Below are 14,649 nucleotides of genomic sequence, written 5' to 3' on the forward strand. Positions count from 1 at the left end.
ACAAATGATGTCTAGGAGATTAATTAGATATTTGATAAGACATGAATCCCTAATAAGGGAATACAAGGCACAGGGGGCTGCTGTGTGCTCTAAGTCAAAATTAATAACATTTAACAAGATTTTCATTTAGGCATGAAATGTCTTTTCCGGAGTATTGACTCTAGCGATTTATTCCCCCGAGATTCCCTCCCAGCCTAGGCAGCCTTGCGCCACTCAGGGCTTTTTAAATTCAATAAATAGTTCCTCAGGACGGTTCGGTTTCGGGGCCGGTTTTGCTGAAGGCGCTTAGGGCTCGGCGTGGTTCCTGGCTGGGGTAGCAGGGCTCGGACTCGGTTTAAATTTTTTTTTTTTTTTTTTTTTTTTAAATCAACAAAAACTAAAGTGGTTTGAAAAGAGCGACCGAAGCGCCAGGTCTTTCCCCGCCTGGCTGTCAATGCCTGCCGGCTTGTTCATCCCGGTCCCTGTAAGGAGGCCTGGGAGGGGGGCGAGGGCTCCCACTAAAAACCTGACCCCTGCGAGGGCTGAGCGGGGGGAAAGAGGGGGCACGAAGAACAACAGACCCGTGAGTATATTGTTCAGAGTCCTTTAATAATACCAAAATGAAAATATGTCAAGATTTTTTTTTCCATACAGATAGACGCATTTAATTTCTTTGAGACCTTAACTTACGTGTGTTTGAGTGAAATGTTAACTCAACATTTTAAATATCTTTTACATATATACTGACTTCCACAAAGTGCATCAGAAATTTAAAATAATTAAAAAAAAAACAAAAACAAACCAAAACCCCAAAACCTCCCTGAATTTCAGGAATTCACCAATTAAAAAAAAAAAAAGAAATCCCAACCCCCCTATCAGATCAACATTTACAAGAAAAATAAGCGAACACGATCTGGTTTTGTCTTTTTTTTTTTTTTTTCTTTTTTCTTTTTTGAACCCTATCGATATAGATGTTTATGAGATACAGAGGAACCGTCTCGGACTTGCAGATGGATTTCTCACCTCGAGCCTCCCTCAGGATGCTTTCCTTCCAACAGAAAGAGCAGAGGAAAAGGAAACGGACCGAAGTGTCCCTTGGTACCCGCGGGCCGGGCCGGGCCAGGCCGGGGCGGGGGCGCCGCGCCTCTCCGCCCCGCCATCCGCCCCTTACCGCTGCGGCCCCGGGCACCGCCCGCGGCGGGGCGGCTGGCGTCCCTCCGGCCGGCGCGGAGCAGAGTCCGGGCGGCTCCCCGGGGGCTGGCCGGCGGCGCGGGGCCGGGGCCGGTGCCCCTAGGAGTCGCCGGGCCCCGCGGTAGGTTCCTTGCCCGGTCCGCGGGCGGCGGCGCCCACCCCCTCGTGGAGGATGAGGTCGGGGGACTCGGAGCGCGGCGTCTCCAGGTTGCTGGCGTCCGTGTCGCTGTCGCTGCCCTTTTTGCCCCCGCCGCCCCCGTTGTGCGTTTTGATGTGTTTGCTCAGGTGGTCGCTGCGCATGAAGCGCTTGTTGCAGGACGGGGCAGGCGAAGCGCTTCTCGCCGTGTGAGTCCGCAGGTGCCGCTGCAGCTCGTCGGAGCGGGTGAAGCGCTTCCCGCAGAAGAGCCAGTTGCAGACGAAGGGCCGCTCGCCCGTGTGCCAGCGCAGGTGCGCCTTCAGGTGCGAGGTCTTGCCGTACACCTTGCCGCAGCCGGGGATGTGGCAGCTGTGCAGCCCCTTGCGCCGCAGGCTGGCCCCCGCCGGCCCCAGCCGCTCGGCCTCCTGGCAGTTGGGGCAGTCGCAGGTGGCGCGGCCCGAGTAGCGGCGGGCAGAGCGGGCCGAGCCACCCCCGGCAGCGGCGGCGCCCGAGATCATGGCGCTGGCCGCCGCCACCGCCGCGCTGGAGTCCGTGTAGGAGGGCAGCACGGGCTTGAAGCCCTCCTGGGTGAGCAGGTGCTGGCTGGTGGAGAGCAGGTGCGAGGCGGCCGTGGAGCCCAGGCCGGTGGAGCTGAAGGCGGAGTGGGTGAGGGAGCTGAAGTCGGGGTTGTAGGTGCCCAGCTGGGAGTGCAGCGAGGCCTGGGGGGCGCCCGAGTGCAGCGAGCTCTGCAGCCCCCCCGCCGGGTTCTGCACCTCCAGCCAGGAGCCCGGGTTGGTGTGCACGTCCCACCAGGAGGAGGCCGCACCGTTGGCCACCTCGCCCGCCGAGAGCGTGGAGTGGAAGCCTGACTTGTACCAGGACTCGTAGGGGTGCGCCATGCCCACCCGCGGGTAGAGGCTCTCGGCCGCCGAGCTGTGCACCTTGGAGATGAAGGCCGACTGCCCACCGGGCTCCTGCGGGGACACGCCCGCCGCCGCCGAGTTGGAGAAGAGGCCTCCGTAGTCGCTGCTGAAGGCCGAGGAGGTGGGTGAGGTGGAGGCCAGGCAGAAGGCGCTGTTGGCCGTGCCCGTGCCGCTGGCCAGTCCGCTGGAGCCCCTGCTCGTGGCCACCGTGAAGCCCGAGAGGCTGGAGCCCAGGTTACAGCTGGAGGTGGAGCGTTTCCAGGGGTGGAAGCCCCCTTTGGCGAAGGCACTGGACTCGGGCAGGGTGGTCAGGGGGCTCGTGTTGCCGATCTTGTTGCAGGTGGCGGCCAGCATGGCCAGGGGAGTCGTTCCAAATCTCGGCTCTTCCTGCGGGAGAGACAAAGCCGACCCGTCAGCCTCACCCCTGCCGCCTTGCCAGGCTCTCAGGGGACGCGGGTGGGACCGCGCCGCGACGAGCGGCACCGCGGAAAAGTTTTCCTTTATTTGGGAGGCAGGCGCCAGCCCTGCCTCGCTCGGCACAACTCGTTTTCCGACGGGGACCGGACTCGGCCACCGAGGAATTTACATCGGAAGCGGATCCCGGCGGGGGACGAGCGACACGCGTGTTCCCAGAGGGCGGCTCGGACGCCCCGCGCAGCGCCGGGCTGCTCCAGCCTACCGCCGTGAGACCAGAAACGCCCTGGGAACCAAGTGCGGTGTCTCGAGGAGACCGGAGCGTCGGAAAAACGAGGCGGCAGAAAGGCAAGCGGGGTGCGGAGCGGTTGCAGAGCCGAGCTAGCAAAAATCTTTGGACATTTACCGTAGCACTTCGAGTTTGGTTTTGGGTTTGTTTTTTTTTTTTTTAAAAAAAAACCAAAAACCAAAAAACAAAGCAAAGCACAAGCAGCCCGGCTTCTCTCCGGTCAAGCGAGTTTTCAGACGAAACTCTTTGGGAACCACCCGACGGGAAACCCGCAGCGAAGCCCCCCGGGCCGGGGCGGATCGGGATCACCTCCCGCCCGCGGGTCAGCGCGGTCCGCGCCAGGGGCAGCCGCAGCAACAGTTTTTGCAGAGGGCGGCGAAGACGCTGCCCAGGAGCCGCGGGGACGCGCGCGGTGCCGACTTACCCCGAGGATGGACGTCGCCATAGCACGTCCCTGGGCTGCGCGGTGGGGCGGAGGGGACGGCGGTCGCTGTGCGCCCCGCGCTGCCCGGCGGCACCGAGGACACTCCGGCTCGGCGGGGCTAAACTCTGCCTAAGTGCGGGCAGCGCCCGCTTTGAAGTACCGCTGGCGGCGGCGCTCGTCCAATGAGGGCGCGGGCGGAGCGGGCCGAAGCGGGCCGGCAGCCAATCAGGCTGCGCGGAGGTGCCGGCGCCGGGGCGCGGGGCGCGTGCCAGGCAGCGCGCGGGGAGAAAACTCCCCGCTCCGGACTGCGGCGATTGCGCTGCAATTAACCGCAGACCCCGGCCGCCCTGCCCGCCGGGCTGGGACACCCGCCGACCGCAGCCGGGGGACGTGGCGGCCGGGGTGACGCTGCCCCGGCACCGGCTGGCGGCGGGGAGGAGCGGGGGAGAGCCGCAGAGGGCAGGAGTCGAGAGCGGGGGTCAGCGGCGGCGGAGGTCCGGTGTCACGCCTGACGCCGCTCCGCCGCCGCCTGTAAACCGTGCGGGAGGTGTTAGATCCCCCGCTGCTCGGTCGGTCACCTGCGAGCCTCGCCTCCAGCAAACCATACCTGCGTTCGCTTTCATTCAACAGGCCCCCGGCTCCCTTTACAGGCCGCCGGGCAGCTGTCCCTGTTGGATACAAATAGCCTAACAGCGCCTGATGACATTTCACGAAAACACGTTTATTTTTTCGGTTTTGCTTTGCTAAATGCTAGAAACGATTCCGGGCGCAACGTCTTTCTTACTTTCTTTGCAAAAAGGAACTGAGGAGGCTTTTTAGTTACGTAAAGCGCCAAAAAATCCGAAGGCAGGGTACCGACAGGCATCCCTTTGCTCTCGCACCGTGGTGAGAGGGGAGACGAGGGGCACAGGACATCCTGTCGCTTAAGACAGCGGATTTTATTGTGCAGAGTAATCCCCGGCAAAATATTTTGAAAGTCAAATTCGCAGCCTGCAGCACGTTTTTCAAGCCTGATATATCACGGTGGAAACGGTGCTGCTAATGGCAGAAGGCTTGCTCCCTCCTAGCAGTGCTAGGGCGCTGCTGGAATAAGCCTCCCCAGCACTTGCCTGTGGCCTCTGCACTGTGCACTCTCCACACGCCCAGTGAGCGACAGAGACTTTACCTGCTCTCTGCATGTGCGAAATGTAAGTCCAAACCTCGGCTCCTCAATGTCTTTCAAGCTAGTCCCTTTGATTTGTTAATTGTTGGAGGCTTCTTAAGTAATTGGCCTGAACTTGCCCGGACTGTGTCCGCGGCAGATCAATAGGCGTGCAACTTCTCATCATTGCGATCGTCTCTGTAAGGCTGGGAACAGGAGCTTTGCCCTCCGCTTCTGCCGGCCCCAGTGCAGCTGGGTGCAGGGCTGAACCAGAAATACGAGTGCGTTCAAGCAACGCCAGGTGCTTGCTCTGCATTTGAGTCAATATTTCCTTCTCGGTGCAGCCTCAGCCATCCAGTGTAAAACCTCCTAGCAGATGCAAAATAGGCATCGCTGAGGAGCGAGATGGAGAAGCCGCCAATTTGAGAGGATTTCGCTTTTCTTTACTTGTTTTGATATATTTTTTTTTCGTGCTTAAATAAGGCAGGCATTGCGTTTTGTTGTACATTGTGTGATGCGGTCTGCAGGACGCCTGCCACGCTAGGGAAGGATGTCCCTGGAGATTAGCTTTTATTTAAACGTCTAAGGCTATTTTCAAAGGGCGCTCGCCTTTTTGCCGCCGCGTATTAAACAGAATCGGGGCAGTAGGAGGAAATACCGTTCTGCGCTTAATTCTTTCCACATTGACGCGCAGCCAGCGCAGGGGTCTGGGGAGTGAGTGTGTTGCAAACCCTCTCTCGGAAAGCTCTGCCTGGGGCACATCATAAGCGGCGGCTTTACCCGAGGGGGCTGTAGCGCTCGACGGGTGGAGGCGATTGAAAGGCGGTGGCGGGGGGAGCGACATGGCCCCGCGGGCGAGGCGAGGAGTCCGACAGGGGCACCCGGCAGCAGTCGCCCAACAGGTGACTCCTTCCTTCCCTCCTTCCTTCCCTCCTTCCCTCCCTCCCTCCTTCCTCCGGGGGGAACCCACTCCTTCCCAGGAGCCTGCCGAGGTGGTCGTCAAGTGGCAGCGAGGCGCTTCTGGCCAGCCCCGGGGCGGCGGGGGGCAGAGGGTCTTTCCCCTCTCCTTGGGGACAGTCGTAAATAAAAGAAGGCTGGAAGGCAGACGGAGAGTGTGACGTTTGAAAATGTTGCCTCCACCTCAGCGAGTAAAGGCATCCGCCGCCCGCCTGTGCTCCCGCAGCAAAGTCGGGTCCCTGCCGTGCCCGAAGGCGGGCGGGCGGCTCTGCCGGCCTCCCAGCCACCCGCCTGGCTGCTCGCCCCCTTTGGAACGGGAAAAGTCACCCAGACCCGCAGGAAGGAGCAGGCGGTGGCAAGGCTGAGCGAGTGGCGGCGAGAGGGGGAACGCTGCTCGCGTCTTTAGGGGGTCAAGTATTTTTCTGACAGATTTTTTTTTTTCATACTCCAAAAAAATCGAGTTTTTAAACAAAGATCAATGTGTTATGCTAAAGTGTTGAGCTGACTGTTAAAACATTTGGGGGGATAATGACAATGTAACAAAGGCCTGGTTTGGAGTGAATCATCACCCTTTTAAAAGTTAAAGCAATTTTCAGGAGAATAGCTTTCAGCAAATGCTTTACATTATTCAAAACGGCCAAATAATGCTCTATTATAGCGCCTGAATGCTGCCAGTCAGCCCGTAAGTGCAATTTGTGCAAAGGCTCCGTGCCTTATCTCCACTTCTTTATAAAGAGGTGAATATAAAACAATTTCTTCAAAACCCAGACAGAGAGCACGAAAATTGCTTCCCTTTCTGCAATCAGGGCAATTTAACTGGAGTGCAATTAGCACTATTAAATGTCGATTCTGCATAAACAAATCTGACTAAGAAGCGAAAGTGGGGTGAGAACCTCATATAAACTGAAACTGATTTTTTAAAATTATGTATCCGGGTCCTTTACAATTGATCTGTGACGTTTTCATCTCGGAATATATTTACATCATAAATACATTACGGTTAAATCAACATAAATCTCTAAAAAAAAATCTCAATATGAATACTAATAAAGAAGAATAGCCTAATTAAATGCAACAGTTCGCTTCCTTTGAACAATATTGTTTCCCATCTTCCCTTTACCCGTGTCCTTTGATCTGTGCAACTATCAAAGTTGCTGTCTTTAGGAGGTAAAGCTGGGAAACAATTCGTTCATTAAAGCTGATTGGGAGGCTCCTGGGTTCATATTCAAGAGCGTCAGATGAAATGGCTCTTCTGCTCAAACAGAGCTCTGGGAAAGAGCTGCCAAATATTTTCCAAATAAATCGATTTAACAGCAATTAAATTTCCCCCGAATCCTAGGAGAGGCACGGAGTTTTACACATGGATGTTACGGGTGGGAAAGGGGCAAAGCCTTCCAAGTTCAAGAGAAGCAGCCTCATTTTCTGCCAAACAGAAGGGACGTGGGCAGGGAAGAGGCGAACTGCTCATCGCCGAGATAAATAATTACGTCCTGCCACATCTTTTTGTTGTTTTGGGGTTTGTTTTGGGGTTTTTTTTGTTGTGGTTTTTTTTTTTTTTTTTAGCAACAGGACTTCCGTGAGACACCCTCCCCCCTCAATTACACTTTTCATTTACGTGATCTGGAAACCACCATTGATTATCAGAGCAACGCAGAGGGGGACCTGGTGATAAATTAATAACTTCGGTTAAGAAAAGGCTTCCCCACTATTCTGCCCAAGAGTAGCTATTAAAAGGGGGAAGGATATATAGAGATGGTGTTATAATGCAGACCTTGGTGCCTGTTGAGTCCACTGAATTCTTTCTGCTGTAGAGTTTTTCATTTGTGGGTAAAGATGAAGTGCAGCTTTTGATTAGAAGGAAATCTTTTATAGTTAATAAAAAAGGCATGAGCACTGGGATCAAATAGATCATGGAAATTAAATGAAAATTATGGCACTCTCCAACAATTTCTGCCGGAGCTTTCACAGGGTGTTTGCTCCCCAGGGCACTCCCCCCTCCCACCCCCGCACGCAGAGCCCCGCGGTGCAGCACCGCGCTGGGCTCTCGGCTGCTCCTCGACCTTCAGGGTGACACTATTTAGGAGGAAGAGGGCGACCCGTATTACCCTGCGTTTAAAAAAAATCTGCACGATAGTTTTAGAAATCTTCTCGTCTACTGAGCGCAGTCAAAAACGTGCCTGTGGAACTAATTCTCTTCCGCTAAATTTATTTGGATCATATATTTTTAAACCTCCCTTGTTCTGTTTATCTCAGCTGAAGACACGTTAACAATTCAAGGGAAGACTAGTGTCAAAGGAAGGAAGGTGACTGCAGGCTGTATGGTGATTTTAATTACTACAATTATTGGAAGACTATTCAACAGCATCATAGATTTGTTTTCTGCCTTGGTAGGAAGGTCTGAGGAACACTGTCTGAGGAACATTGCACCAGGATTTTCTCTCTTGGTTCGCACGCTTTCCAGTGCTGCTATGATATATAGGTTAGACATGACAAGCTCAGCCTGCAGCAGGTTTGAAATTCAGCCAGCACTAACGTTCATAAAGCTTTCTTAAAATGAAGGTGTTTCTAAATAGAAGGAGTTTGATTAGTCAACGGTTGGACCCACGTTTATAGAGCGTAAAACCAGCTTTTCACGCAAGTCTATTAAAGGAGCTCTGATGACTTGGTAATTAGGTCTGTCTTTTCAGCAGAGGAGCGGTGGCCGCAGCTTGGCGATCTTCCGGTAGCAGTGCCTGCCCGGCTCCCCCCGCCTGCCCGGCTCCCCCCACCTGCCCGGCTCCCTGCCCGGCTCCCCCCGCCTGCCCGGCTCCCTGCACGGCTCCCCCGTCGGGGCCGGCCGGAGGCGGAGGTGAGCAGCAGCCCCGGGCGGGTGAGCAGGTGTCTGCCTCGCCACAGCATCCTCGCAACAGGAGAGTCCCGTCCCCGCACTGCTCCTAGCATCCCGCTTCTGATGCCGTCCTAGCTCATTATATCTCATTTTTAGCCAGGCATGACTCAGAGTGTTGGTTGTGATTAAGCAGGCTGTCTATCTGCGGATACAGATATGTGGGAGCGTAACAGGCAGGATGATTGACATTACAAAGTTCTCTTCGGTCCACAATGACCATAAATCCTCCTGCAGGTTTCACCCATTAATGAATTGCTGGTTCAGAAGAGGAAAATACACGGGACCCCCCATTCGTATGTTCCCCTCTCCCCCTTCCCCTGTCCTGGGATTGGGGTGAGCGAAGACTGGGAGATGTTCATTGTGCTCCTTCTGTGTTCTGTAATTACTGGAGCTCGGGCTTAAGGTGAATTTCAGCTCAGATCATGAACCATTTCACGTTCAAATGCAAGCTTGCAGTACTTTCCTAGTGGCAATTAGGAGCCTATTACAAGCCATTAGATTGATCAATGTACCTTAAACAATGTGAATGATTTATATGGCAGAGAAAAAAACCTTCTTACATCCATTGTACTGTTCCAGCCACCAACCTGGCCCTGTGTCTCCATTCATCACAGCTTTAAACAACAAAAGCGATTTATTTAGAAAACTTACATGCAGTGAAACAGGCTCAATTCCTTCGTCTGGAAGGGTATCTGAGTTTTATCTGTCTGCATTGTCAAGAGATGTAGGCTGGCAGAATTCAGGCATATGGGGGGAGGAGGAGAGGGGAGGAGGAGAGGGATGGATTTGCTGGTTTCCAAAGAGATTAATTCACCTTGTACCTGAAAGAAGGAAACAAAGAGATTCCTGACTGCTTCCTGAACAAGCCCCTAATCTGCTGTGCATATGCAAGGCAAGGAAGAGAGCAGTGGCTTGCACGTGTCTTTAAGAAAGTGTTTGGGTAGCTTTTTGTAGCCTTTTTTTGACATTGGGGCACAGAACCACAAGCCCTGGAAGCTCCAAGGCAGCTACAGATCAGAGCGCAGGCTGGGACGTGCCAGGTGATGGAGGGAGGGGGTATATGCAGCCTTCTTCACCTTGGATAATTGTTCTAAGCATTCTACAACGAAGAAATTACAAAATATCAGCTGCTATCAAAGCCAGAGCAGCTGCCCTATAGGCCTTGGGTCTGTTTGTATGTGCGACCTTTCAGAAGACCCAGGGAACTTCTTACACCTGGGAAATTCCTCCCAGCTCCTGGCAGCCCCAAAGTGGGGGCTGGGAGAGGCTGGTGGCTTTGTGTTTGCCAACAATTTGCTAGGGATACAGAGATTCAGGTCGGAAGGAATAGGACCATGCCTTGCCATTCATTCAATGGACGGCCTCTGTTTCTTGCATTTTCCTTACCTTTTTGCTAACCTTATTCACCTTGCTCTTAGCACTGCAAAATTACTCTCTTCTGTATAGCTACAAAGTGACTGAATGAATCTTTGCCTTGGTGTTAAACAGTTCTGACATGTTCTGAATTAAAACTACCGAGGAAAAAGTCCATGCATATGAACTAACTAAGTCATTCTTTAAAATGGAACTTTGATGGGACTAGTGTAACTGGTGGCAGTGTTTGTTAGAAAAAAACCCCAAAACATTTCTAAGTCTTAGTTCAGCTGGAAATTTATTTTGAGATATCATGCGAGGGAGAATGTTATTAATTAAAGATCCAAATTTTCATTTGTGTTTCAGTAACAATCTGGTCTACCATTTTCTACATTCTGGTCTCTGGAAATCGCTGCAATGCTTGTCAAAAGTCGCCATTTTATCACGTCTTTTTCTGCGAGGAGGTAAGCACACAGTGCATCAATATCAGTACAAAGAAAAGAAAAAAGGGATGGGTGTCGAGTCCTATCAAGAGATACCACCCTTTGTTACAAAGCATGGATAGAGCCACTTCAGAATCTGATTTTCCAAGTTGTCCATATAGGATTGAGACTATTGATTTACTACTCTAGTTATCAGCCACTTGCTTTCTTGATAAAAAGGGATGGGTAAAACGCAATGTCTGCCATGTAAACCGAACGATAGATGCAATAGGAATGAGAGCTGTCCTCCCTCTTCCCAACAGGAGATCCCATAACGAGGAGAGGAGTGTTTCTATTGAGTATGTCACATACTAAATCCAGTTCTTCCCTTTCTTGTAGAGCTTACACCATCAAGAGCTTAACTCATAGAATCAGTAGCGTGTCCTGATTACCTTAAACTTGTTCTTTCTCATAGAGGAGACGTGAAAGAAGAATAAAAGCTGTGGAGGTCTCTTTCAAAGGTTTTGTAGAGATTGGCCATTTAGTAACGTTGTGCTTTGAAGTCTTCTTCCTTTTCCAGAGCTTTGCATTTGTCACTTTGGCCAGGAGAATTGCTGGGCCAACCTTCTCAGGACAGGTTCTAGCCTTCCTCTACTTCAGTATCTCCACAAACACTGTCTCCTTGAAGGGCTTTTGTCAAGCCTTAACCTATACATGTACACTCTCTTGTACAAGAGCAGCCTATGCTTCCTACTATGCTGCTTCAGGCACTTACATTCCATCTGGGTTGCATTGCCCTTTAATTATCAGTCTTCTTATTGTGATCAAGTGAACTTTTACTAATCTCCCCATTTATTGTTAAGGTAAATAGATGCTGCTTTTAATCAATATGGAGGGCTACACCAATGCAGTTTGAAGTAACTTAAGTCAACTGTAAAGAGTTCAATGTGTGTATAATTACAGAGGACGTCAACTATTCACTCCAGTCTAATTCAGTGTCTCTTTAGAGACAGACCTTCTCCTTTTCCCTGGTCCCACTCTCACCTCCTCTGCTCCCCCCAACCCGGCAAAGCAGGCAAGAGGAAAACAGCGGAGGCCAAGCAAGCAGGAGCCCTGCTGAACTTCAGGCTGCTTAGCAGATTGAAACTGCTGGGTGAATGTAAGCATACGGGTACAATATAACACCTTCTTCCAACAAAAAAGATTGATTGCATCTTGGCCTTGGTATTAAATGTGCTATTATCAGAAGAAGCTGAAATAATGCATACAGTCACTTTAAAAGAAAGCAGGTTTCCTTTGCGAACATACCTATTATTTCAATGGTACTTGAGAACTATTTCAATAGTGGCCAGGTTATTGCTTACTGAAATACATTTGAATTGAATACGTATATATCAAGTTTTTTTCTTAATTTTAGTTTGAATTATTCCTGAAGTTCTCATTAAATTTACCATTTGTAAAGGACAGATTAAATGAAAATGGCTTTTAGAAAAATAGAGCTGGAAATTATTTTGGCCTTTCTGACCTGGAAGAGGTGATAATTTGCAGCAGCACTAGATACTGGACATGTCTGACATTTTAGGTATTCCCTCACAGTTTCAGACCTTTGTACAGATGAACTCCGTCTGGGACAGCCCAGCAGTCAACTTTTTGTTACCTTAATGTAAATGAGAAGACTACAGCTGTCTTAAGCAATCTAGGCAGACAACACCAATGGAAAATGAAACTCAGGCAAGGGCAATGCTAAGAAAAGAATGTCTATTATCCTCAATAATGCTCCTAACATTTTCTAAACAGCTATTACCTGTGTCTGTCCATAACTGTCCTTGTTACAGTAACAGTGCAATCTTTCTTTCAGAACACTTACAGAAATCTCTCTCTCCACTGACTTTTCCAAATGTAAACAACCTATACAGCATTTTCTAATGTAAAACAAATGTGCTAAGTAGGTCCCATGTTAAAGAATCACTTTGACTGGAATGTCTGAAATGCTCAAGGGATTTTGGGGTGGGTTAGAAAATACCACCATTTGCATTCAGTTTCCAAACCCAGTCCCATACATACCTATGAGTGTCAGTAGGACCTACATAGCACATTATTGCTGAATTTGGACAGTCGCAGAGAACAGATAGCTCACTTTCTCTTTTGCAAAAAGATGCAAAATAAGCTGCTGTGGATTTTTGCTATGTAATATTTCTCATGGTTTTTATTACACACAAACTAGTTTTCAATGTTGACACTGACAAACATTTGTCTGTTTAGAAAACAACATGACTACAAAGTTCTCAGTTACAGCAAAACAACTAGAAGCCAACATCTATACCACCCTGCCCCCTGTTCGTAATCCTGTGAGATAAACCATGTTAGTTACTCTCATTAAAATGGGACTCTCTAAATGCAGACCCTTAAACACCTCAGAGGGACTGAAAGCAGTGAAACAAAATGCAAGTTTCACATTTCTAAAATCTCATCTCCGTATTAAGAAATATGATGTTCACAATTCCTGTGTGATGCTTACACAGTGTAACTTGATCCTCCACTATGCAGTTTTGGAGGAAATTTAGCAAAGCTCCTAGGTTTGTTCAGCCTGAGACAAGTACTGCAAAAATGTGTGCTGTTTGTCTGTTTTTTTGTAAACATGATGGCTGAAAGCACAGGTCTAAGAGGAAGAGGTGGCAGTGCCCTCCGGCTCTTTCATATTATCACTGTACATGCATCAGTACGTAAAATCAAGTAGCCAGACCTTTCAGTCATTACCCAAGTCGTTATGCACTAACTTCAACAGAAGCTTTGTCTGAGTGAGGACTACATGCTCCTACTCAAAGAAAGATGTTGAAGTTAGCGCATGTAGAAACTTGTGCTTGTTCAGAGAAAATTTTCTGAAAAATTGTGAAGTGCAAAATACAATTGCAGGCTTTGGAAAGGGATATTGCTGCATTCTGCTTTAACTCCTGAGACTGTTTTGGAACCCTGTTTTCCAAGCAGCTGGGAAGGTGCTGATTCCCAGACCTCAGAGAAGCGATACCACACTTCTCCAGTGAGTAGATGTGGTACCCGCAAAGTGACTAGCCATATCCCGTGAAGCAACAGGAGTGCAGGAATGCCTCTTTGTGCCACAAGTGCAGACTGGAAATGCTACAAAATACGGTTTTATTGCCCTGTGAGGGAGGGACTCAGCCCATACAGCACTGGATGTTCCAGTGATGTGTAAAAATCTGCAGTATCTGGAGTTTTGCAGCTCCAAAACTGAAACTCTACAAACACAAACTATTTGCAGGTGGTGTCTGACCTGAGCATGCACGCTCACACTTGTGGCTGCATAAGGAGGAGGGAGGGGATCTCTGTAAATAAACTGCTTAAAAAGAAAATCAAATAGTCAAACTAGCAGCTTGGTAGTTTGATATTCAATTGCCTTTTGTTACAGTATTTTTCAAATAGCTGTTACCATAACAACATAACATATTTTTCTTTTAAATTTTTTTAGCTGTTTGGAAAAAAAAATATTCTTGCCAGAATTCTTCCATAATAGCTTCCATTAACTGGAGTGACTTCTACTGGGGAGGCCAGCGCTGATGTCTCCTGCTGTCACAAGTCACTCACAAATCTAGCAGATGTTTTGTCTGATAAGGCCAATTTGAGCTTTATAAAACATGTTGTGTTTTTTTTTTCCACCCCCAAAGAGCAAATATCAGTAAGGATGGGATTCAGAACTGATCATTTGCCAGGAGACAAGGTGCTTGATACCTGTCAGCAGAATTTGTTCCGCACTTGAAAAAATAGATCAGACCAAACTCTGAAGATTCTCCTTTAACATAGTGATAATGTACCAAATACCAAGAGATAGACCTTAGAGACATATATATATATATATGTATATATATATATGTATATATATAACAACCAAAAAAAAAAAGAAAGGAGAAGGAGGAAGAAAGGAGGTACAAATCCTTTAGGAGGCCAGTATTTTTTTCCCTATTCTACAGTACATATTTTGCTAAACTCTTAAGGTAAAAGCTGTAGATGAGAGTGATTTATCACAATCAAACAAAAGTTACTACAAAAACAATTGGGAAAAGCGAAAGAAAAGGCATCCACTTTAAACATTGATGCTGCCCCAGAAACACTGGCAATTTTATTTTGGATTCAAGTAATTTGTATGACTAAGAAATAGTCACTTTTCCAGGCCCTTCACACACTTGACAGTGGCAAACATGTCCAGATTATGATATTTAATAACTTGCCTGCTAATACTGTCTTGTTTCTGGAAACAGGGACAAAACTATTTATTTTTGCAAGGCTTATTTTATTATCAGCTTTTTATAATTTTATAATCAGCTAGAACCATAGTTTAGTGTAAGTTGGTTGATTTTTTTAAGCAGTTGACACAGAATCAGAAAAGGTTCCATGAATTACTTCAATGTTGTTACCTAAAATTTCTCAGAGGAGAAGAAAATGTAACTATATGTTATTTCTATGTTGATTACTTGGATCAAAATGACTAGCAGCTAGCCTGCAAATGCTGGCATGCTAATT

At 49.1% G+C, this 14,649-nt stretch overlaps 1 protein-coding gene across 1 annotated transcript; it reads right to left on the reverse strand.

Annotated features, from left to right (window-relative positions):
• Positions 1-1,269: 1,269 nt before the first annotated feature.
• SP9 (Sp9 transcription factor) lies at positions 1,270-3,377 on the reverse strand. The gene is made up of 2 exons (XM_068408129.1): positions 3,357-3,377; positions 1,270-2,616 (listed from the first exon to the last, which is right to left on the reverse strand). Exons 1-2 carry the CDS (start codon positions 3,375-3,377, stop codon positions 1,270-1,272), a joined length of 1,368 nt encoding a protein of 455 aa, XP_068264230.1.
• Between the last annotated feature and the right edge of the window lie 11,272 nt (positions 3,378-14,649).

The sequence above is a fragment of the Nyctibius grandis genome, chromosome 9 (assembly GCF_013368605.1).
Source record: "Nyctibius grandis isolate bNycGra1 chromosome 9, bNycGra1.pri, whole genome shotgun sequence".
Lineage (NCBI taxonomy): Eukaryota > Metazoa > Chordata > Aves > Nyctibiiformes > Nyctibiidae > Nyctibius > Nyctibius grandis.

What these genes read in the sequence shown, in the direction of transcription:
- SP9 (XM_068408129.1), bottom strand. Translation starts at nt 3,377, where the DNA reads ATGGCGACGTCCATCCTCGGG. An exon ending in TGGCGACGTCCATCCTCGGG is followed by an intron (nt 2,617 to 3,356) that starts GTAAGTCGGCAC and finishes TCTCTCCCGCAG; the next exon opens with GAAGAGCCGAGATTTGGAAC.